Source organism: Wyeomyia smithii, chromosome 2, assembly GCF_029784165.1.
Source record: "Wyeomyia smithii strain HCP4-BCI-WySm-NY-G18 chromosome 2, ASM2978416v1, whole genome shotgun sequence".
NCBI lineage: Eukaryota > Metazoa > Arthropoda > Insecta > Diptera > Culicidae > Wyeomyia > Wyeomyia smithii.
The window spans coordinates 100,862,257-100,887,504 of record NC_073695.1 but is presented as its reverse complement, the minus strand read 5'-3'; the positions used below and the strand labels follow the sequence as shown (position 1 = coordinate 100,887,504).

The 25,248-nt window shown below is 37.8% G+C and overlaps 2 protein-coding genes across 8 annotated transcripts in view; both read right to left on the bottom strand.

The window, feature by feature from the left end:
- Positions 1-25,248, bottom strand: part of LOC129724685 (neurocalcin homolog) — a 324,802-nt gene that overhangs the window by 91,378 nt on the left and 208,176 nt on the right. The gene's annotated exons all lie outside the window — the stretch shown is intronic.
- The window catches only part of LOC129724684 (neuronal calcium sensor 2), a 273,798-nt gene that overhangs the window by 53,232 nt on the left and 195,318 nt on the right, over positions 1-25,248 (bottom strand). For all 7 annotated transcript variants that reach the window (XM_055679786.1, XM_055679780.1, XM_055679781.1 and 4 more), the window contains one exon: positions 17,118-17,261. In XM_055679786.1, the coding sequence (XP_055535761.1) occupies positions 17,118-17,261 (144 nt within the window). The remainder of the gene's footprint in view (positions 1-17,117; positions 17,262-25,248) is intronic.

Below are 25,248 nucleotides of genomic sequence, written 5' to 3'. Positions count from 1 at the left end.
TGAATGCTAACGTGGGACGCGAGGCAATGTACAGACCGGTAATCGGACCAAATAGCCTGCACGCCGTGTTTAATGACAACGGCCATAGGTGCGTAAACTTTACGGCCTTCCGTGGGTGGTAGTCCAAGGTACCTTCTTCCCGCGCAGAGATAATCAAATCCACCTGGAGATCACATTACCAACAGGCAGAGAATTAAATCGACCACATTCTAATCGACGGCAGATTCTTCTCGGACCACTACCTAGTAGCTGTATGCATGCGATCAAAACTATCGACGGTGTATGACATTCGCCGAAGTCGAACACCGCGAACTAATATTGAGCAACTGCGGGGTGCCGGGGTTGCACAGGAATACGCGCAGCAGCTGGAGCAAAAGCAGCTAGGCTCAGCTACTCTTGAAGAAGGCTGGAGGAGTATCCGATCCGCCATAGGTAGCACTGCTGTAGCGCTACAAGGGCTCCGAATCATAGAAATGACTGGTTTGACGGCGAACGCAAACAGTTAGTCGAGGAAAAGAATGCAATACGGGCGAGAATACTGCAACACCATACGAGAGCGAATGTGGAACGATATCGACAGGCACGAAACATCCAAAACTCAGTCCTCCGAAGAAAGACCAGCAAGAGGACCGAGATCGCGTAGCTATGGAAAAGCTGTACCAAGCTAACGACACTCGGAAGTTCCACGAGAAGCTGAACAGCTCTCGTATAGACTACTTGCCGTAAGCCGATATATGCAGAAGCTTGGACGGCAATCTCCTCACGGACGAGTGTGAGGTGATCGAAAGGTGGAAGCAGCATTTCGATGAGCAACTGAACGGCGATGCAGTAGAGCGCGAGGACGGTATGGCAACTGATCTTGTTGCACGAGCAAAAGACAACAGATTACAAGCCCCCGATTTCCTAGAGGTGGAGAAGGAGACTGGCCGGCTGAAAAACAATCAAGCTGCTGGAACTGACCAACTTCTCAGCGAGCTTTTGAGCTTTTGAGGGTCATTGTTGAGTTTTGGGAGGAAGAACGAGTACCAGAGGACTGGATGGAAGGTATTGTGTGTCCCATCTACAAAAAGGGCGACAAGCTGGAGTGTTGCATTAACCGGGCAATCACTTTGCTGAACGCCGCCTACAGATACTCTCCCAAATACTTCACCAACTATTATCACCTTTTACGAAGCTGTTCGTGGGGCACTACCAGGCGGGATTCGCGCCACCACGGATCAGATATTCGCGGTTCGGCAGGTAATGCAGAAATGCCGCGAATACAACGTGCCCACACACCACTCATTCAGCGATTTCAAATCAACATACGACCCAATTGATCGGGACCAGCTATGGCCAATTATGCACGACTACGGATTTCCGGACAAACTAACGCGGTTGGTCAAAGCGACGATAGATCGAGTGATATGTGGAGTTTGAGTATCGGGGGCACTCTCGAGCCCCTTCGAAACCCGAAGAGGTTTAAGGCAAGGTGATAGTCTCTCGTGCCTACTGTTTAACATTGCCCTTGAAGGTGTCATTAGAAAAGCGGGGATTAACACGAGTGGCACAATATTCCAAAAGTCGGGTCAACTGTTTGGCTTCGCCGACGATATCGACATTGTGGTTCGGACCTTTGTGAAGAAGGCAGATACGTACATCAGACTAAAGACCGAAGCCAAACGGATTGGACTGGTCATCAATGCATCGAAGACGAAGCATATGAAAGGAAAGGGCTTCACGAGGAAACAGTACTAACCTCTCACCCTGAGTTCAAGTTGGTGGTGATGAAATCGTGGGCTCACTGGTAACTGCCGACAATGATACCAGCGGAGAAATTCATCGGCGTATTATGGCAGGAAATCGTGCATACTTCGGTCTCCGAAGGACGCTCCGATCGAGTAGAATTCGTCGCCGCACCAAATCAGCCATCTACAAGACGCTGTAGTCCTCTACGAGCATGAGACATGGGCTATGCTTGGCTTGTGGAGGACAAAACGCGCCCTAGCGGTCTTCGAGGGGAAGGTGTTGCATACCATCTTCGGTGGAGAAGGCGAATATACCACGAACTGCATGACGAATCGGATATTGGATCTGTTCGACTCAGAAGGCAAATCGTTGCTTGTAATCCGTTGGATAGTGCGTTACTTCTTCGTGGTCATTCTTACAACGTACTGATTCATTCATACAGTATGTTGATTTCCACGAATTTCGCTTTGATAGATAAAATCCAAATCGTCGACACCTTTATTATTCGCTACCAGGATTGCAAGTGCACTCTATCACTCTATCACATGCCAAATTTGGTTCCATTCACTTGATTAGTTCTGGTGTTATGCAGGAATTTGTGTTTAATTTTTATGGAAACCTCCAAACCCACCGTAGAAACATTGCTTGCTTCCAAAAACCTCTATTTGCCAGATTTAGTTCCATTAGCTTGATTAGTTCTCGAGTTATACCGTGATTTGTGTCAAACCACCGTAGACATATTTCTTGTTTCCAAAAACCAGGAACTTGTGTTTAATTTGTATGGGACCACACCCCTTCTAGAAGAAGGAGGGGTGTCAAACCACCATAGAAATATTTCTTGCTTCCAAAATCCTCTATTTGCTGAGTTTGGTTCCATTGCTTGTGTTCTTGTGTTATGCAGAAATCTGTGTTTCATTTTTTATGAGAGTCATCCCTTTCAAAGAGTGGGGGAACTCAAACTAACATAATAACCTTCCCCGGCCATGATCCGTTCTTGGATTCAATCCTGGCATACGGACAGCGTTGCATTTTTATTAAATAGTGATAGAAGATAGATATGACCCATGATGTTCACTCTACATACTGCATTCACATACACGAAACAGAAAGAATTATTCGGAGACGAGAAATTGGTTATATCATCCGACCCAAAATCGGAAAAAAACGAAACTTTCCCATTCTCATTACCAGCAGCTGCAAACAATAAAGCGTACCCGTTCCAGCATTCGTAATCAGCACCCCAACATAAGCCTCCCCCCACCCTTTCTGGTACAAATTGTGAGCGCAAAAGTGCCGAATGTGAGTTTTATCTTGGTACTTCGAGTAGCGCGGCCCGAACGACGAAGTTTAATTCATTTTGCGGCCGGCTTAGGAAACTATCCCAATGAAGGTAACGTTGGTGGCAGTGTGGTATTCACTGGCTCACTGAATAATGGAAACTATTTGGTAGGTGTTGTGAAGAAATAAATTTTACGCCTAATAGGAATTGGAGTTGATTTTAATTTGAATAGTGAAGCTTTTAATTTAATTTAAAATCAGTCGTTCGATTTGAGGCTCCAGTGCATCATTACGGTTCCGGAAATACCCATATTGGGTGGTATTTGGTCATTTGCTGCTGTTTTTGCGACACCGGAAGTCGCCATTTTGGATTTCATAATGGCATTTGGATACAATTTCTGGATTTTGAACGGCATACTGGTTAAAGAAAAACTCATATTGGGTGGTATTTGGTCATTTTCTGCTGATATTTGCTGCTGACTTATCGGTTAGAAATATAACGTCTGGACTGTTTTAACATAACCTATTTTAGTCCTTTCTGATTAAAAGAACACATGCGAAAGTTACAAAGTGCAGCCAGGAGACTGTAGTTTGCAGAAAAAAGGTTAACTTTCGCAACGAAAGAATCTCCATTCTTAGTGCAATGTTTTAGTTACATCAGGTGAGTGTTGTTTCCCAGAGCCTGCATCAAGTGCTGAGGATTATAGCTACCTGGTGGGAAATCTGCTCCCAACCGATGTAAGGTTCAGTTTTTTATCGCTTGATTTGGATTCGAAAGTATTTTCTGTGCTTGTGCTCCGCAGGCTTTCAGCTAAGTGAAACCCGGTTTCGCAGTGAACTGAGTATGTGAACACGTACACACTCATGCAAAAATCATTATATTATTATTCTTTTTTGTGAAACCTGATTTACCGTGTCCTCCAAAAGTTGTGTGAGCAAAATACACGGTAGCTACTCTCAACGAACCGCCGCTGTGTACATTGACTCCAGCACGGAGCTATAGGAAAATGTACACCGAAAGCACAACCATTGGCATGAATAAATTTTACTAAGCATAATAGAAAACCGATAGGAACCGAAAAGTTTGCTAAAGAAATTTATGCCGGTGAAATCATTATAATAAGATGGTTGGCATCTCGAAGCATTGAAAATATCAAATCAGATTTAAAGCAAGTAGGTATCTGTATTGTGTCGTATCATGAGAACATAGTGAACATAGTTGAGTGTGCTGCATTTGTTATTGTTGATATTTTATATGCCTGGAGAAGCAAATAAAACTTCGTATGATTAAGTGCGAGAGTGTCATGAGAAATGTCTTTTAATCAAGGCTGCAAATAGTCATTTAAGTTCTTTTTATTTGCAAGCCGATAACTCATTTAATAGCTGAGAACGGGAGAACGTTGTCAACAAATTATCATTAAAATAAACTAAATTTTCACAGTGGGAAATTTGCGCTATCATGAATGTGCCCAGTATGACTATTTCAATGCAATAGTATTAAAATTCAGATTCGAGAGAAACAACGTGTTTTGATATTTGTTTGCGACACAGTTGACCATTATTTGTTCTACTTTCCGGGAGAATATGCATAGGCGCGCACATTTTAGTAGAATTCCGTGGTGTAGATTGAATCTTCTCAGAACAATTACTCACTGTCGGCATTCAATTTTTTCATATTCACCTGCTTGTTCACTGTCAATCGTATCACAGTATTACATCCGCAGCTGTAATCAATCACCAAAAAAGAGTTCCTATGTACTTGAATTGTTTTTTTTTTTCTTTCAGTTCTAGCGCACATTAAACGGCGCTTCTCGAGTCAAATTCGCAAAAAAATGTCCAATTCACACGACCCGACGGAGTGGAAAATACGATTTGGCAGAACTAAAACCACTCTCAAATGTTCACTACCCGTCACACTCACCGGGCTGACGAAGCGACAAATTTGATTTGATCACATCGATCGAAAACTGTTCGAAGAAAAACTGGTATCCTGTTGTAGAAATCGGACACGCGCTATGGAATAGCGCAAAATTTTAGTATATATTTTGTCGTTCTAACCCGATAGAAAAGCTGTTCATTAATAATCAATATAGTCATTCAATTGGCTTCATTATATTTTCTTTATGGTAAATATGTAAACTACGTCAAAAGGTGCCTCTAGTGATTGGTTTAAAGGAGGTAAACTTCAATAATCTGTTGGCTCTGACTTTGTTGATGATCATAGATCCGTCGGCAAGTAGGTAAATAAAAATCAAAACAAAACTAAACTACAAAGCATACAAAACCTTTACTATCTACTGCGACGACCACATTTTTATCATGTTACGGCCATGCAACATGCAATTTGTCTCCGAAGCAAGACACGTCAGTTACACTGGCACGCTAGTAGTACCTACCAAAGTTCAACTTGCCACAAAAAGTAGTCTGGCGACAATTCAGGATGGCATTTTCCTTCATTTTGGCATCCCACTCAGCTTTCTGTAAGCAAACCGTGGTAGGTTTGATGGGTGATCAAACGAAAGTTTTATTGAATTCCATCTTCGTTTTCAACGCGTCTTCAACAAGCGGGGGACAGGACAAAATGGTTCAGGCACTATCTCGTACCGAACTGAGTGGAAGCCTTAATCGCCACCGCTCAGCAGTCGGTTAATCGACGTGGCCCGAAGACCACGTTCCGACCAACTAATTGAATCGACATTGTTCGTAAAACGAACCTGACGTTTGGTTTTTTGGCATTTAGATTGGAGAATTAAGTTTGGTCGCTTTCAATGGCGATTTCGTACGTTGCGCTTTGATCATATATATTGTCGGGTTTTTTATATAAATACCTATTTCCTAACGATAGTTACGCAAAAAGATTGGCAATTAGAGATTGATGCAGGTAACGCATGGAAATCGTATTTTGAATAATCGATATTATTTCAGTAATATAAATATTTGAAAAAAAATTAAATCGCATTTGATGCCAACTTTAACTAGCATAATTGAGCTCAAATTTTATTGAATTGCTATGAATAGGTGAATTGGTAAAGCCTTGAGTTTGGCCTTCGTAACCTGCAGATAGTGTACAGACCAGTTGCTTGATTAGTACAACCAATGGTAATCGACAAATCACACTTGCTTCCAATGATGTTACCATTCAATAGCAGATTTTCGCCTGGAACTTCTGTGTCACTTCAGATAACGCGTAAGAAAATTGTATAAAGTTGCATAACAATCCCAAATTAATTTTATTCCATTGTATACGTTTTTTCTGAATGGGGCAACCAAAACTCCTTATTGTTTTGTTGAGATTATTATGGCATGTAAGAGAGCAAATAACAGGGGGGTTGTGTGCAAAGCCACGACCGTAAGGTTGAAGTAGAATACTTTTACGAGAAAGATAATCCGGCTGCTTGCGCGTCAGTCATTTTTTCTAGTAAATAAACGTTGACTAATCAGATCAATCGAATTTTGTGCTACAACAAGGATTGACCATTTTCAATAATATAGTAAGTTGCTTTTTTCGGATGTCGTGCTCATGACTGAAAGAAAAGATAATTCAGTACGTTCTGAGACACGGAAATAAAGTAAAATTTATAACTTTTACAAATTTAAAAATGTAAATGAACTCAAGAGAAAACTTTAACGCTTTAATCATCAGGTTTTCATTTCATCCTGAAAAGGACAATTTGTTGTTCAATTTAGTATCGGATAAGATGCCGATTACACCTTTGCGTTATCACTGATGGTGCGAACAAAGTATTCGTTGTGATAAAGTAAACAGTGAAATGCTGATATAACCCTCAAAACTAGACGGCTCACGTCTTGTCAAATAAGTCAACTTTTTATTGAATGCATTTACTAGTGCCCACTATCGCACAGAGATTGCATTTCACTAAAGTGCCTAACTGCATCAGCCGCTATCGATGCTGAGATCCGCTGCAACTAGTGCGCTATCCATAGCCATGCCACAGTTGTGGCCGCTTTACGCTGCCATTGGTATCCACTGTCCCTGCATCAGCTGGCTCAGCTGCTATCGTTGCTGGAATCCGCTGCAACTAGTACGCAATCCATTGCTACGCCACAGCTGTGGCCGCTTTCCGCCATCGCTGGTGTCCAGTGCACTGCTAGCGCCGTGCTAAGGGAGGACGGCTGCTGTTATCGCTGTCTAGAACTATTATGTAGGAATGGGCGATACTTGTATCGATACCAACAGTATCGATACCAGGAGCGGAAGTATCGTGTATTTTGGCATCGATACTCGTTGCCAGCGATGAGTAGCGGTATCGATACTTTGCCAGCGATACTTTGAAACGATATCGATACCACCGATGCCTTCTATTGGGGATAAGCGATACCAGTATCGATTACAACGGTATCGATACTTCGGCCAAAATCATCGAGTATTTTGGCATTGATACATTCTATACCGATACCACGATACTTGGTATCGTTTTGTGCAAAAGTATTCGAGCACTCAGGTATCGATACTTCAGACAGTATCGCCCATCCCTACTATTATGAGCGGCTTCGGCTGAAACAGGCCCTTATATAGGCCAAATAGCATGTTTTAAATTGCAAAGTACCGTGCTGGATCGAAATCCGTACACCTAAGCACATGATAATCTTCGACGGTCAATAGAAAATCATGAAATCACATATTGCTTTAAACTGACATGTTTACTTATAGGTCTACTTATATTTTATCACTGTTTTCAAGCAAAATGATTGAAATCACTCCGAAACTCGAAAAAAATATGTTTAAATAGAACACGTTTTGAATCGAAATCTGTACACAGTTTTCTGTCTGAATCAAAAACCGTACACTTTTGAATCGAAATCCGCACACACGCGATACAGACTGGATCAAAGTCCATACATCAATGAATTAAAATCCGTATAGATATAGAAGTACAAAAATGTACATCTTTTATTTATAATTTCCATTTTTTTATATCAGCTGAAATAGTGCAATTTCCGTAGCGTTTCGTTGCGGCACCCCTTGTCGTAGTAATCGGAACGCCGGAACCTCTCGAAGCTTCCCGGTACGACTTTACCTTGCGCACCTCAGGCACAGCTCCTTCGAAATTGTTTGCTGTATACTTATACTTGTTTTCTTCCATTATATGCTGAAAACAAGAAGAAAGTTCAACAATATATGCATGATACACACGCTGTACGGATTTCGATTCCAGCAATTAACAAGGATCAAAAAGATTCACAGAGTAAAACACTTATATCCCACTTGAAAAACGTTTTTATCTGAAGAACGTTTCCTTAGTAAGTTCTCTAACGATACAACGAAATGACAACTGAAACCGATACACGATTGATTTTTCATTTTTAATATTTTTATTCCATGAGCTGGCGCATAGTTTAATTTAACAGAAGGCGTACAGCTCACCGGACGTGTACATGTAACTATCATATGAACTTTCATTTTTATAATGCTTAAAACTGAAGAAAAACATCAAGGTGTACGGATTTCGGTACTGTACGGGTTTCGATCCAGCACGGTATATGATTCTGTCGACCGTGCTTGAGAAGCAATCATATAACGACCAATCAGAGGTCGAATTTTTCGTTTTGACAAGGCTTGACTATTTTCAATAGTACAATAATGTGAATAATAAAATTACAATTATCTTCTTTTGGGAAGAATCTTAGAAGATTTTCCAATCTATTGCTGCAAGAACGGAGAAAATCCATCGAATACTAACCGATTTATTAGCATTTGAAAGTGGACATATTTTTCACATTTTTCGGTTTTAGATTTTCATTTCACATCCCTATGTAGCCGAACTTCCTGAGAGAAGTATTCTACTTCAAAAAATACACAACTAAGTTGGATTTAAAGGAATTCTCTTGATTGGCAATGCTCCACGTTTTTCTGTAGCGCTTACTAGGAAAATTGCGTTCAACCGCGCTGTATTTCTCTCCGCATTAATTGCTACTGGCTTTTCTTGGTGCTTTTATATTCGTTCAGGTGAAATACCTTGTTCGCACAGTAGTTTTTGCTGTTTTTTTTTGTGAACAGTGTGTACAAATTCAAAGCAGCGCTGTAGTTGTTGATGAAATTGCAATTATTTGTTAATGTTTAAAAGCCCTTTCTGAAAACATGTTTCTACTAGGTTGTGGAAGATAGTCTACGTCCATTTGACTCCACACTTTCAGCAATATTTCACAGGTTTTGTCTGACAGTGCGTTGGTTTTTTCTCGTTTTGCCTCGATCAATAAAGAAATATTGAAACCTAAATTCTGGTGTTTGTCTTTTGACGATGTGTTAACACCGTAATGACCATTCAAAGATAATTTATGAAGAAAAAAATGCAAATTAAATGTTTAAAAGTCGGGAGTCAATTTAACGTATGATTATCCTTTCACGCATATTATCTCTAGGTGAATCGTGTATCGTGAAACCTTCGAAGTTCATTAAAAAATGTCGAATGGTTCCATGATATCCCAACACAACTCCTACTGATGAATTAGTGACTTCAAATTCAATAAAAATATTGATTTCAGGCGTCGTACACAAATTACATAACGCGAGAAGGCAAAGACGAGGGTTAAGTTTGCCTTACTTTTCGTTACATATGGGGGAATAGGGTAGTTGAGGCTGTTATTGTGGTTATTTAGCGTTACATAATTTTATGGGTGGAGCTAGAGTAAACGTTACTTATTATTACATAGGGCGGAGGGGTCTGAAATATACGTAATTTGTGTAATAAGAGAATTACACTATTAAACTTTTACACAATTACTCTTTACGCGTTGTATTTTTAAGCCACATTTGCGACAAGAAATATTTTTGTATGAAAATATTTGTACTAAACGTGTACTAAACTAGTGCTATTTTTTCTTTATTTTTTTAATTTAGAAGGATCGTTCTTTTACGAAGTTGTTTATTAGATAATATGAAACTCTTCCAAAGTCACAACTATTCAAGAAGCCATAGTGTATGAAATATTGATTTTTTTTTGACAAAAAGGACAAAAAACTTTTATTTTTATTTTATTTTTTTTCTAAGTGTACTAACTAACTCCATGAGTTTCTAATTAAAAATCTTCTAAACTTTGAACTTTGCTGCAGCATTAGGATGGCTATGGCATGTACTTTTTGAGATATTAACAAAAAACGAAAATTTCGATGATATTTTTTTAAACGTCATATCTTCATTAGCGCACAAAAGCGCAACCTGAAACTCTCAGGGCTGAAAGAATATTAAACTAGGTGTCTGTAGACAAAATTTCAGCCCGGAATCCCTTGGAGCTCTTACTCTGTAATGTAATGTAATTTTATAAAATTCTTCAAAATTAGAAAAAAGTGCTATTTTGTTTCCAATATGTCTTCGGAGATGTTAAAGAGAATTAAATATGAACTCTTTTGGTCTAAAAAAATTTAGTTCAATATTTTAAATGAACTAGTTTTTTAATTCAATTTTTATTTTACACTCGCTTTCTACGCGTTTTTTTACCCGGTTTTTTTTTTACGCGGATTCCGGAATTTACGCGTTTTTTTTATTTTACGAATCTACGCGGTATTTTTTCTTGCGCAGATTTCGATTCCGCTTCACTCGGAATGCAGAATTGAAGCTGGGTTTTTTACGCGGATTCCGAAATTTACGCGGTTTTTTAACGCAAATTCCGGAATCTACGCGGCTTTTTTTTTTACGCGGATTCCGGAATTTACGCGGTTTTTTAGTAGGTTTAGTAGGTAGTAGGTTTAGTAGGTTTTAGTATCCCCCGCGTAAAAAGCGACTTTAGTGTATACTTAATGTTCCATATACTGTATGATTTTGAGCTTCGCTTGGAAGATCATTAATTATATGGTCTATTGTTCTGTGATTCAGAGAAATTATCGGATCATATGTGAGTAAAAGGTATTTGAAAACATCTTCGATGTTCACTGGCCGGTTGAATTTTCTTAAGGGGTAATATCTACCAAAAATACTACAAGGTATACAGCCCTAGGGGTTGTATGAAATGGTGACGTAGGACTAAATGTATATATTATATGCTGCGCTAAACTGTACATAGGCAACACTACCGTTTGTTTTTGATGAACGTTATTATAAAACTAACGATGCATGAATACATGAAAATTTTACACTAGTAGTAGTTGCGAACATTCTAATAAATCTTATCTTCAAGCATCTATAGTTCTGAAGAGAACCGATTCCATAATCTTCAGCTAGAAATTCGTGCTACAGAATGCTGATAATCGCACCATCGGTAGCATTGAATGTTTTGCTTGACCGCGCTCAATAAAGTTTACTCTCCGCTGTGCCCTCCAGTAGCTGTGCCAGCAAAATATTCTGCAGTGTACGATGGTAACTGTTGCTGCCGTATGCAAAATAAAGGTTACATGTTCCGCAGTGCCTGGAAGTTGACCCGTATGCAGCTCTCGTTTCTCAATGTCGCGTACCTTTAACAGCTGCACTGCACTCGCGATTGTGTAACAAACTAGACTGAAGCTGAATTTTCTACACGCAGGCTTTTGTATTGAGTTCAGCGTAGATTTTTGCCATGAGGGCGTGGCCACGCAGCTTAGAGAAAGACAAACAAACCAAAACACTTTGTTGAGTCAAAATATGTAGGCAGAGGAATTTATTTCATCCATGTTATTGTTAACTGTGCTCGGGAAGCAAGCCAATAACGAGGGAAATGTATGGGAAAGCATGACCTTGAAACTTTTCACCCTTTTCCACCATTAAGCAGTAAAGCAACAATGTTGAACATTATATCAAAAAATTGTTACACATTTTATCTATCCACCGACATATAAATGACTAAGATGCATTAAGTCGTTCGCTTGCTATAATCGTTTGAAATCTGACGCAACATTTGCCAGTATCATTTTAAATTTCACAAAGTGTAATCTAGTATAGAAAACAAAGACGTAGTCCTACGTCAAAAAGTATAGAGATCGCTGCATCAAATTTCGACCGTTATAGCGTCTCTACAACACGTGTTTACTCATAATTTACCTTTGTTACGTCGATCAGCCATTCTCATTGTGTACTTTCTTTGCTTGAGTTTTTCTATACTTTTTAACTGTGAATTATATTCAAAAGTACTCAAATATGAGTGACAAGTTTGAGTTATGCGTGGGATTGGACGCCAACCACGTCAAAGTCGCTAAGCATCGAATGTCTGATATCGCAAAACAGGCTAGGCGCAGCCTTACATCAGATAACAAAAAGGAAGAAGAGGACAATAAAGCCCAGGAATGACAACTTTACGGCGCAGGGATAGCTGACTGAAGGTTAAATAATTATTAGGGGCTTTATTATTGCGACTCTAAAAATTTATAGCATATTGAAAATTTGAACGCGTTTTTCTCAAAACCATGTTTTCAAAATCGGCGAGCAGTGAAACTGGAAAAGTTTACATCCGATTGACTTGAAATTTTAACTGTAGCTTCTTCATTAGATTATCTAGTGAAGTTGACGATTTTGGTGATTGTTTAACAACAACAAAAGTTATAAACAATAAAAGTCGATTTTTTTTGTCTAGGAAGATTTTTTTTTTGCGAAGAAAAATTCTAAAAATATAATCATGTGTACTTCACTAGCGACACTCTGTAGATAATGAAAAAAATTTTGTTTTGGTTATAGGTGGTTTCACAGCAATCGTTTCACGTCCGCCATTTTGTAAAAAAATAGCAATAAATTTTTTTCTATTCTCCAAGAGTTGCTTAATCCAATGATATATTATTTATATACCTTACATCTCGAATGTCCTTTGAAAAAAAAAACATGAAAAAAGCCATGTTTTTTGAGCATTTGGTAGATATTACCTCTTAAGTGAGAATTCTCGATAATTTGACGGATTTTTTCAGTGAAAGAGAAAAGCTCAAAATTCAGAAATATTAACATTGACTTAAAAATATAAAAAAATTGATTCTCAAAAACAAAATATGTTTACATTTTTTACGGAGTAGATTTTTTTTTATATATTGCTTTGCCAAAGACAGTACACCTATCAAAAAACGGCGGCAGCGGATATCAGCAGGGGTATATCCGATCATTGTTGCAAGAAGTTGATTTACTGTGAACTGGATCGACCAGCAGCAAGCAGAGCTGCAGCAGGCGGCGATTTCGAATATCTTGCTGCCTTCCATAGCGGACCAACAGAGTAAACAGCAGCTTCCACAGCGCTAGATTTTGGATCTCCCTTCTGTGTGGAAAGCACCGTTGAAATTTTTTTCTGTGTGGACTCATCACTGCGACCAGAAACATTGATCTTTCATGATATCGCCCGTGTGTTTGCTGTGTTCCGCACTTCTATTATTAGCAATATCACTTTTGAAAGCAAGTAATATGCAGGGTTTAATGATACCAGTGCAATCGAAATATTGTATCATAAATGCTCTCCTACAAGTATGAAAACTGAAATTATTAATGTAATAAAAAAACTACTGAACAGCATTGTGTGACTACAGCATACCAAACATTTACAAGAAAATAGGCCGGCATCTTTTTTGCTCAAAAAAATAACTATAAACTATTCCAGTGTAATTTGCGGATGAAAACCATGCTTCTGGTCCGGAATGGAATATTAAATAACTGAAGTGATTTATTTTTTTCCACAGCCAGACAAACTTCACCCAGCTTCATCCGAGCAGCTATTTGGTAACTCATTTGCTACTCTATCACTGTGGATAGCGTCGGCCGAACGGTCGGTCCTTCCACTACCAGTAGTATACACACCATATAACTTTTTTTTGAATCATGTTTTTTGAAGCGAAGGTTATACCCTGGAGCCATTCCAAGCGGAAGCTGAATAGACTCACCGAAGGACGAAAAATGTATAGCACGAAGTAAATACCATGCATATAAGCAAATGTGCAATTTTCCTTCGAATAGTTGCGTCAAGGCTCATTTCTATCGCGCAGCATATTCGTTGCTGCCGCAGGCTAGACGCTACTTGAATCTGCATTATTATGGCTCTAGTATCACTAGCATTACATCTCCACATCATTGAGTTCGTACCAGCAGAGCCTAACCGCGCTGTGCAGCATTTATAATGAAGAAATATTACTAAATGTCGATTTAGGGAGTGGGTTTTCATCTTCAAAATCTAGCTCATTTTACTAAATTTGCTCATCGAGTCATGTGTGCATCAAACAAGGATACATGCGTTCTTGTTCTTGTGCAGCTTAGAATTTTATATAAATCTTCATCCGTCATACTTTATTCCTTCTGTACTGTCAGACTTTGCATGCATACAATAGGCCTGTCAGCTCAGCTAGCAAAGTAACAACGGGAACGTTGGCTGCCAAATACTAGAAACGTTGATGATTAATGATAACGTGGCTTTGCTATTGTCGGGAAATAAATCGCGGTATAATTTCGATCGTTCACTTTCACTCTTCTCTTCACATTGATTCGATGCGGACAGCAAAATTCATTGCGCGCTTTAGAAATATGGACGCCGTTATTTTTAGATTATAAATAGTATGATGCCGTATAATTAATGTTGACCACTGATGAAGAGCTAGCCAAGAAACATAATCCTAATTAATGGGACTTTTATTTGCATTTATTGCAAGCCATAATTAGCTTAATTTGTGGTGGGAGGTAATTCTACGTTTTCCGACAACTGCTCAAACATCCACACCAGAATATAAATTGATACTTCAACTGCAAAATATCTGTTATATTAAACCAAGTGATTAAAACTTTTAGAGCAACTGAATCAGATGGTACCAAACTCTTAAAGGCCCACATCAAACCGTATACTTTTTACCCTTTCTCCGTTTAACGCTACCATATCTTGGTATTGCGGTTTTCGCAAAGAAAAAAGTTAACCGGATGTAATTTCACCCGAAAAGTTGCAATTGGCCTGACCGGCTAAAACCGACACAGCGTGGGCAGAGGCAAAATTTCTTACATGCTCTCTCCAAGACCGGCGGGCAAAGTTGTGGAGAATGGTAAGCGTATTATGTTTTATGACCGCAGTCGAGCCGGCTGAACTAAGCAGCAGCAAAAACCACCAGACGTGGCGCCTCTAACGACCATTACTTACTACGATGACCCTTCCAATCGCGTTTCATTTACCGAAACGCAGCGAGGTTTGGATTTTCCTGCAGTTTTTCACCGCTTCTTTTCACCTTCCCCTTCGAGCGGATCAGGGATCAAACGTATGCGGGTTAGGTTTCTATTAATTTCCGGCTGACCTTTTAGTCAATGAGACGTTTCGGGTTTATATTAGAAATAGAATATGTTTAAATTGTGGGATATGTGGCACATTCTATGTGGATGCATCGATCCGGAACATTGCGCTACTTTCGACCCGTTTGGACATTCAAGCACTCAATCACTGTGATCTTTTTGAGCTATCAGATTTTATTAGATGCTTCATTCTATGGAATAATTTTCTCATTTTCTTGCTCTTAGTAATGATTCTCGGGAACGTTAAGTTTATTTTGGGATTATCCCTTTAGGTATGTCCCAAGAATTTAGGGCTCATTTTCAGAATACTTTATTACACTCTCAACTGTAAATTCATGTCTACATTAAAGAAGAAAGTTTTTTGAGTGGTTTGAATTTTAGTGCATTACCGAAACTGTTCTAGCATTACACGATTTCAACCCCCATTTAGTTAAGAGCGTTTCCCAGATTATAGGTTTAATTTATGATCCAATAGTAATCAACTCATTCAAGCAGTTGAAATGATTAGTGTTATAGTATTTTTTCGAGCAGATTTCTGAACCATTGTCCTGTTGTCTCAGATTTTAATCTTAATTTCAAATCATTACCATGTTTAACCCATTTCCACATCTAAACTTGTATTACAGCCTAACAACTATACTTGATATTTTGAACGATGAAACTATTCAACACGGGTAGAGAACAGATCTATCTACACAACACAGTTTGTGTTAATTGTACATGTAGTTGCTGAGTAATAACAGTTTTAAGGTCATGTTTCGAGGTAAAAACGGATTTATCTGCGTCGGGTCAACCCTCTAGTGCCCAAATTAGTTTTTAGACGGACTTCGAAAAAATCACTATGAAGCTTTAATTTTTTTAGTTCTTATTAAAGCTTTTTAGAGATTTAACTGAAGACCAACTAAAGGCGGCACTAGGCACCAGAGGGTTAAGGTAAATTCGTTTTATAGCGGCACTGGATTTCAATTGTAGTCATTTTCTATTTCAATCATTAACAATGTTTTGATGACAGTTGACAGTTTCAATAACAGTACGAAAAATGGAACATTCTGGTTGTAAAAGTATCAGATAATTAAAATTGTAAAAAGTGGAAGATTCTTTGGTGATTTTTATAGTGTTTCTTGTGCCAAAACAGCATCTTAGTCTGGCTAGTCAAAGATGCGCTTCGGTGTTGACGTCTCTCAGATTTGTTCGTTTGTTATTGACAAACTTCACGATGATCTGCTAATGCACAGATTAACTAGCCGGGCAGATAAAAGAAAACTCAATATTGCTAACATCTTACAGAAAAAAGTACAGCACCGCACAAAACCGCCAAATGACCGACAGAAGGCAACCTGAAAACCGTCATTCCTCCGAGTTGGATTGACTGTTCAGAAAAGTCACCTGTGCTGACTCACCACGAAATTACCTTTACCTAACAATTCCAAGCTTCGTCAGTAAACTCGTATTTTTGAATTAAATTAGAAAATAGTGTGGATTTTCCTTCCCCCTTTTCTAACGATTTTTTCATTGCAACGGGAGTTTTCCTTTCATGCAGCATCAGATAACAACGTTAGTCGACCGACAAAATGCATCGTGAGTCGAAAATGGAGAGCGATGCCAAGAAATAGCACGTTGCTGTATAATAGAAATATGTGGAAGGATCTAGCAGCCGGCAGGTAACGGACTTACCGACGGTTTCCCGTCTGCATTGTGTCACGTCCAGCACCGATTGAACTGAAAAATACGGAAGACTATTCCCACCCACAAAGAAGGAAAAAGGAAACCGAATGCAGTCAACCAGTTTATCCGTTTCGTAATTACACTTCACGGTTTCCATTATGAGAGATATAGAGCGAACGACCGGCCATTAGCACCTATTATCAGGTTTGGTCTAATTTCTTTCGACAATCGAAGGAGGATGGACACTTTAGATTGCAATTGCTGTGTGCTAGTAGTAATAGCGGCTTACCTTAAAATCGATATAGCCGTTTTTATCCATATCGAACGTCCGAAAGACGTGATCGCAGAACTCTTCTGCATTTCCAGACGGGAAGAACATTTTGTACATATCTACAAACTTAGCTGGGGTTAGTTTGCCGTTGGGACAATCTTGCTGTAGAGAGAAAGGGAAAGAAAAAATTGTAATTAGTTATTGAATCATTGATCGACAAAATAACAATGCAAAATTTTACGAAACTGTCTAAGGTATGAATTAAACGATTCACTGTCTACGAAAACACGCGGCGACACTATATGATTAGTCATATAAAGTAAGAATAGCACATCACGAACATACATCAATCAAGGCGTTTCAATTCGTGCCGTCCGTCGTAAGTCATGGCCTCCAGCATGTAAATCACAGTTTAATTCGATTGCTTACATTACTCAACGCGAGGGGTTCCTCCCGAAGTTGAGCTTGCACTAAAAGGACAGCGAATAAAAGTAATAAAATTGTATATCGAATATTAACAGTAAAAAAAGTTACAGTTTTTTGGTAGAGTTCGCAAAATATCCTGAATGATTTATTCAAACATATTGCCTTTCAATATTTGTTTTCAGGTGCCTTAAAAGAATTTATGATAAAACATTGCTTTGACTTTAGTCGTTGCCTAAGAATTGTATTTTAAAATGTGTACGTATGGATCGTGAATTCGTAGGTGTTATTTCTAAGAACCATTACTAGTTTGTCAACATGGACACTCACATGTGCATAAAATAACAATACATATGATTACGATTTAATAATTTCTCAGATTATCAATAGGCATTGAAATAGATATGTGTAATAAGTGTTTTTTCTACCATATACTTGCATTTTAAGCGCTTCCTGCTGTATATTAGTATTAGCAATGCATGGTTTCTACACAATAGCAATAAGAAAATCACTGTGATATTTACTATCTAACGTTTGGTGTGAAATATTAAATATATTAACACGCCCAATGAAAAATAATCCCTGGTTTTAATCAAACCTATTCAACGCATAATGGAATGCATTCAGATTGTGCCTTGCATATCTAAACGACCAGTCGCCATCTGTCAGCTGTCTACTTTGAGAGATGGACGAGACTAGTTCTTAAACGACACTTAGCCTTAGATGCACTGTTATCTATTACTGAGTTGGGAATGCTTTTTGTCAATCTTCATATTAAATATGGGATAAGCATCGGAAATTGCGCATTTAAAATCTTATTTTTTGTTCCTGCTTAATAGAAAAATTTTCTGCATTAACGACACCACCCTTATCCGATTCGGCTAAGGGGATCGCTACCGAACAAAAAGTCTGGAAATGAAGAATTCAATGTCGTTTGTAACAAATTTAATTTAGAAGAATTAATCAATCAAGTAAATGCAACATAGCGGGGGCCTAGTGTGGTTGGTAACGTCTCCGCCAACCACGCTCGACGCCTGGGTTCGAATCCCGCCGCCGACATTGGTGTCGATGGTTGTGAGGTGGCGTGATCCACTCACAACCAACCCAACTGGTCTAGATTCAATCCTAGCCGACACCGGGAGATTTTCTGAGGCGAAAAATCTCTGGGATCACGCCTTCCATCGCATGAGGAAGTAAAGCCGTTGGCGCCGGTCCGCTAATAAACGGGTCGTGAGTTAGGGTCCTGGGTGTGGAGTCGCCTCCCTGGGCGTCGGTGATTGGCCACAACAGTGGCGGAACTAGACCGACGTAAAATAAGCGAGAATAAAAAAAAAAGTAAATGCAATAAGTTACATCTACATGACGCAATTATTTTCTTCCGCGTATAAACAGTTGATGTGGTCCCCGTGGTTCTGTGGTTAGCGATGTCGGTCGGCTAGCTCTCCCACACGGTTGTGATGTCGGGTTCGATTCCCGATCAGGTCGAGGATCTTTTCGAGCTGAAAATTTTCTCGACTCAGCACTGGGGTGCGGTGTATTGTTGTACTTATCCTAAAGCATGCAAAAATGTGCCAAAAACAATATCGATAACGAATTCTCTCAACTAATCTAGTTGATCGAGACCGCTATTAGCCTTACAGGCTAGCGTGGAATATTGTTGTTGTTGTTGTATAAACAGTTGTTTATAGATATACCATAAGCCTATGATCAATATAACACTAATGTGGGAAATAATATAAAATCAGACCAAAATTGATTTTTCAGGATAGCCGAAGACAAAAAAATCGAGCAAACTCCCAAGTAGAAAACTACCGTTTTAAGTAAAGCTGTTCCGTGTTCTACACAACCCAACAACTATGATTAGAACGGCAGAAAAAAAGATTGGTAAACCTAATAGTGGAATCAGTAATCAATTTGCATTTTTTTATGGCTCTGTTATGGTTGTTCAACTGGTCTCTAGAATGCTGCACAATTCCACCAGCATGGAAAGAAACAAGTTTTCCTGTTGGATTCCAATTTTCAAACGTGGTAAATATTCTGATGATAAAAACAATCACGAAGTTACTAAAATATCGCGTCTTTGCATAGTTGAAGGGATTAGTTTCTCCTTTCCGAACGAGCCTACATAACATAAGGTAGGAAGTGACTGAAGCAAAGCCATCTCTGTTTTTTTAAACCACAGATTCATTATTTTATCGCTCACAACGCTAGTGTCAACATCGCATCTGCTACGAAAGATAAAAACCGGAGCGAACAAGCGTATTTATATAGCAACTAGGCTTCAATTTTGATTTTGTTTTACGTCACTTTTTCCCTACACAAATGTGTGTGCTCGGTCTAAAAGGACTATGATCAATAATCGTAGCTATTACAATCTAAAAATTCAATGTTTTTATAAGATATGCACTAGTTTACTCCAAAATGGTTCCATGAAACATTTTTTTGTAGTGTGCTGAGTCAAATAAATGTAGCGTGAACAAAAAAAAAACATTAACAAACGGCCAGAAACTTGTGGAGTTTTGTAGCATTTACTAGTAAATAAGCTTTAAAGGCAGCTTGTAGTGAAAGTAACTTCTGATGTACCGCAAGGTTCTCATCTAGGTCCCTTACTATTTATTCTATTTGTAAACGATGTAGAGGATATTTTATATGTGCTGATGTTTTGATATACGCAGACAACATGGAACTTCTCCTTATATGCATGAAGACCCTGACCTGGAATCAACGCATTTTTTATTTAAAATAAAGTCTTGTGAAACTTTTTTCCTGTGCTAGAATCAGACTATTGCGTCCATTGATTAGCGTAATTGTTGCTATACGCGCCATATAGTATTAGCAGCCACTTGCTATTGACTGAGTGGTTGGTTGATTACCTCGATACACTCCCAGTCAGATAGAATGTGCTTCGTAAAGCTGATTACCTTCCCAGGATTCACAGACCAAATTTCACTGGGTAAGCAACTTTTGTTAAGAAATTTGATTCTGCAATGGCAATAAGTTGTCTCATGTGTAAATTTTCACGAAAAATACCGAAGAAAAAAAGTACAGGTAGTAGTAGTTCATGAAATTGTCTCCTGATGATGTCACCTCGAACTTTTTTTTAAACTTCTGGGATTTAGAAAATTTTTGTGAAATTTTGACCGCCTTTAGGCACGTGTTTTTTTTTCTTGATTTATCCATTATCGGAAATTCTCAATGTTTAGAACAATTTTTGTAGTTTTTATAAAAAAAATCAGATTTTAGAAGAAATGAGCTTTTTCAAATAATTAATTTTTAATTCTTCTTTTAACTTTTTTTTAAAAAATAGTGGTTTTTACAGCTTTTTTTAAACCAAATTACTATCCACAAATTTGCCGAAGACGTCACATCGAGCAAACAAACCGTATTGGCTCTAAAATATTTGTAATCATCAATACCTTCCCAAAATAGCATTTTTAAATAGCTTCTCAAAAATGAGTCGTGTTCCAAAAAATTGAAATTTTTTTTGTGAAATTGCTTTTTTTCATAGTGTAAAATTTTTTGAGAGGACAAAATTACAATCTCCAACTTTGCGAAGACGTTATACTGATCAAACAAACTAAAAAATGTTTTTTTTTTCTTAATAGATACTCTTGGCAGGAAATAGTCCCGATGTTTGATTTATGTCAGCACAAGACCATGAATTTGGCTTCTGATGCGCCGCAAAGCTTCCATCTAGGTCCATTACTATTTATTTTATTTGTGAACGATGTAGAGGATGCTTTATACGAAAGATTCTGACCTTGAATCCACACAGGATTTATGGAATGCCCGAACTCACTGGTCGCCATATCATGATATACATTTCAACCGTATCTACTCAGTACAACAATTTTTATTGTATGTTCTACAGCTTCCAATCCAACCTTCCTTTCCACCAATTTTAATGGATTTCTTAAGCGACAAAAGTTCAGAGTTTAAAAATTTTGAAAAAAAAGCAACTTTAATGCTCACTCGTTCGCTCAGAAATGGAAACTCGTTCCACGTCAATGAGCAAAGAACCATTTTATCCATTTTAAATCATTTACTAAAAGTTTCGATTGAATTTCTACAATGCCATTCCCGAATGTTCACTGATTTTACATGACCTTCTTTATTTTCTCTCTGATTTTTATCGTGATTCGCAGGTGGAACTAACACTATTCTTTACTTTTTACAAGTGGAGATTTTTTTATATAAATGTCATTTTAAAGTGGGTTTTTCAAGCGAGGGAGACTGGGCAAAAATGTATTAAACTCAGTATTCTGGTGTATACCGATGTGTTATATATGGTTTAAAGGTCTCTATAAGACGAGAAAAAGTTACTATGGGACCAAAAAGAACTGCCGTGGGATAAAAAAATTAAAGCCTATTTAAGGCACGATTTTCAGGGTTCAGCGCTTTCAACCAAGAAAAACATAACATCACAAAATCTAAGTCGCCAAGACAATTAGCTCGCAAACTGAGACACCAGAATACCAAAATCGCGCGACGTATCCATCCCCTTGGTGTAACAATGAACAAAATATGTACATAATGGTTACTAAACTAAATTATGAATAAATAAATAAACAAAACATGCATAGGAAAATATTTTTTAAAGGATTGTTAACAGCTTTTCAACAGGATTAGAAAAATATGTATGAATTTAAAAAAAACTTGTTTCCCTTGCTAACAAACGATCACACCGTTCCATTTACTTGATTATTTCTTGAGATGTGCAGATATTTGTGTTTTTAATTTCTATTATATTCTAAACCCCTCCTTTACGAAAGAGGGAGTTGTGTCAAATCATCATGGACATATTTGTTACCCCTAAAACTTTCACATACCAAAATTGGTTGTATTTGCTTGATTGATTCTTGAATTGGGCGAAATTTGTGTTTTATTTGTATGGGACCCCTCCCTTTTAAAATAAGGGAGAGGTGTCGAACCATTACGGACATATTTGTTACCACCGAAAATATTCACATGCCAAATTTGGTTCCATTTGCTTGGTTATTTTTCGAGATGCGCAGAAATTTGTGTTTCGTTCTATTTGTAAACGATGTAGAGGATATTTTATATGTGCTGATGTTTTGATATACGCAGACAACATGGAACTTCTCCTTATATGCATGAAGACCCTGACCTGGAATCAACGCATTTTTTATTTAAAATAAAGTCTTGTGAAACTTTTTTCCTGTGCTAGAATCAGACTATTGCGTCCATTGATTAGCGTAATTGTTGCTATACGCGCCATATAGTATTAGCAGCCACTTGCTATTGACTGAGTGGTTGGTTGATTACCTCGATACACTCCCAGTCAGATAGAATGTGCTTCGTAAAGCTGATTACCTTCCCAGGATTCACAGACCAAATTTCACTGGGTAAGCAACTTTTGTTAAGAAATTTGATTCTGCAATGGCAATAAGTTGTCTCATGTGTAAATTTTCACGAAAAATACCGAAGAAAAAAAGTACAGGTAGTAGTAGTTCATGAAATTGTCTCCTGATGATGTCACCTCGAACTTTTTTTTAAACTTCTGGGATTTAGAAAATTTTTGTGAAATTTTGACCGCCTTTAGGCACGTGTTTTTTTTTCTTGATTTATCCATTATCGGAAATTCTCAATGTTTAGAACAATTTTTGTAGTTTTTATAAAAAAAATCAGATTTTAGAAGAAATGAGCTTTTTCAAATAATTAATTTTTAATTCTTCTTTTAACTTTTTTTTAAAAAATAGTGGTTTTTACAGCTTTTTTTAAACCAAATTACTATCCACAAATTTGCCGAAGACGTCACATCGAGCAAACAAACCGTATTGGCTCTAAAATATTTGTAATCATCAATACCTTCCCAAAATAGCATTTTTAAATAGCTTCTCAAAAATGAGTCGTGTTCCAAAAAATTGAAATTTTTTTTGTGAAATTGCTTTTTTTCATAGTGTAAAATTTTTTGAGAGGACAAAATTACAATCTCCAACTTTGCGAAGACGTTATACTGATCAAACAAACTAAAAAATGTTTTTTTTTTCTTAATAGATACTCTTGGCAGGAAATAGTCCCGATGTTTGATTTATGTCAGCACAAGACCATGAATTTGGCTTCTGATGCGCCGCAAAGCTTCCATCTAGGTCCATTACTATTTATTTTATTTGTGAACGATGTAGAGGATGCTTTATACGAAAGATTCTGACCTTGAATCCACACAGGATTTATGGAATGCCCGAACTCACTGGTCGCCATATCATGATATACATTTCAACCGTATCTACTCAGTACAACAATTTTTATTGTATGTTCTACAGCTTCCAATCCAACCTTCCTTTCCACCAATTTTAATGGATTTCTTAAGCGACAAAAGTTCAGAGTTTAAAAATTTTGAAAAAAAAGCAACTTTAATGCTCACTCGTTCGCTCAGAAATGGAAACTCGTTCCACGTCAATGAGCAAAGAACCATTTTATCCATTTTAAATCATTTACTAAAAGTTTCGATTGAATTTCTACAATGCCATTCCCGAATGTTCACTGATTTTACATGACCTTCTTTATTTTCTCTCTGATTTTTATCGTGATTCGCAGGTGGAACTAACACTATTCTTTACTTTTTACAAGTGGAGATTTTTTTATATAAATGTCATTTTAAAGTGGGTTTTTCAAGCGAGGGAGACTGGGCAAAAATGTATTAAACTCAGTATTCTGGTGTATACCGATGTGTTATATATGGTTTAAAGGTCTCTATAAGACGAGAAAAAGTTACTATGGGACCAAAAAGAACTGCCGTGGGATAAAAAAATTAAAGCCTATTTAAGGCACGATTTTCAGGGTTCAGCGCTTTCAACCAAGAAAAACATAACATCACAAAATCTAAGTCGCCAAGACAATTAGCTCGCAAACTGAGACACCAGAATACCAAAATCGCGCGACGTATCCATCCCCTTGGTGTAACAATGAACAAAATATGTACATAATGGTTACTAAACTAAATTATGAATAAATAAATAAACAAAACATGCATAGGAAAATATTTTTTAAAGGATTGTTAACAGCTTTTCAACAGGATTAGAAAAATATGTATGAATTTAAAAAAAACTTGTTTCCCTTGCTAACAAACGATCACACCGTTCCATTTACTTGATTATTTCTTGAGATGTGCAGATATTTGTGTTTTTAATTTCTATTATATTCTAAACCCCTCCTTTACGAAAGAGGGAGTTGTGTCAAATCATCATGGACATATTTGTTACCCCTAAAACTTTCACATACCAAAATTGGTTGTATTTGCTTGATTGATTCTTGAATTGGGCGAAATTTGTGTTTTATTTGTATGGGACCCCTCCCTTTTAAAATAAGGGAGAGGTGTCGAACCATTACGGACATATTTGTTACCACCGAAAATATTCACATGCCAAATTTGGTTCCATTTGCTTGGTTATTTTTCGAGATGCGCAGAAATTTGTGTTTCGTTTGTATAGGACCTCTCCCTTCTAGAAAAGAAAAGGGTCGAACCATTATGGACACATTTGTTACCCCTAGAAACATTCACCTGCCAAATTTGGTGTTATTCACTTGATTAGTTCTCGAGATGTGCATAAATTTGTGTTTCACTTGTATGGGACCCCTCCCTTTTAGAATAAGGAGGGATCTCGAACTACCCTTAAATACAAAATTTCACGCCAAATCTTCATGGATCAGACAGACAGACAGAGCAATATTTTTATATGTTTAGCTTCTGATTCAACAGCAGATT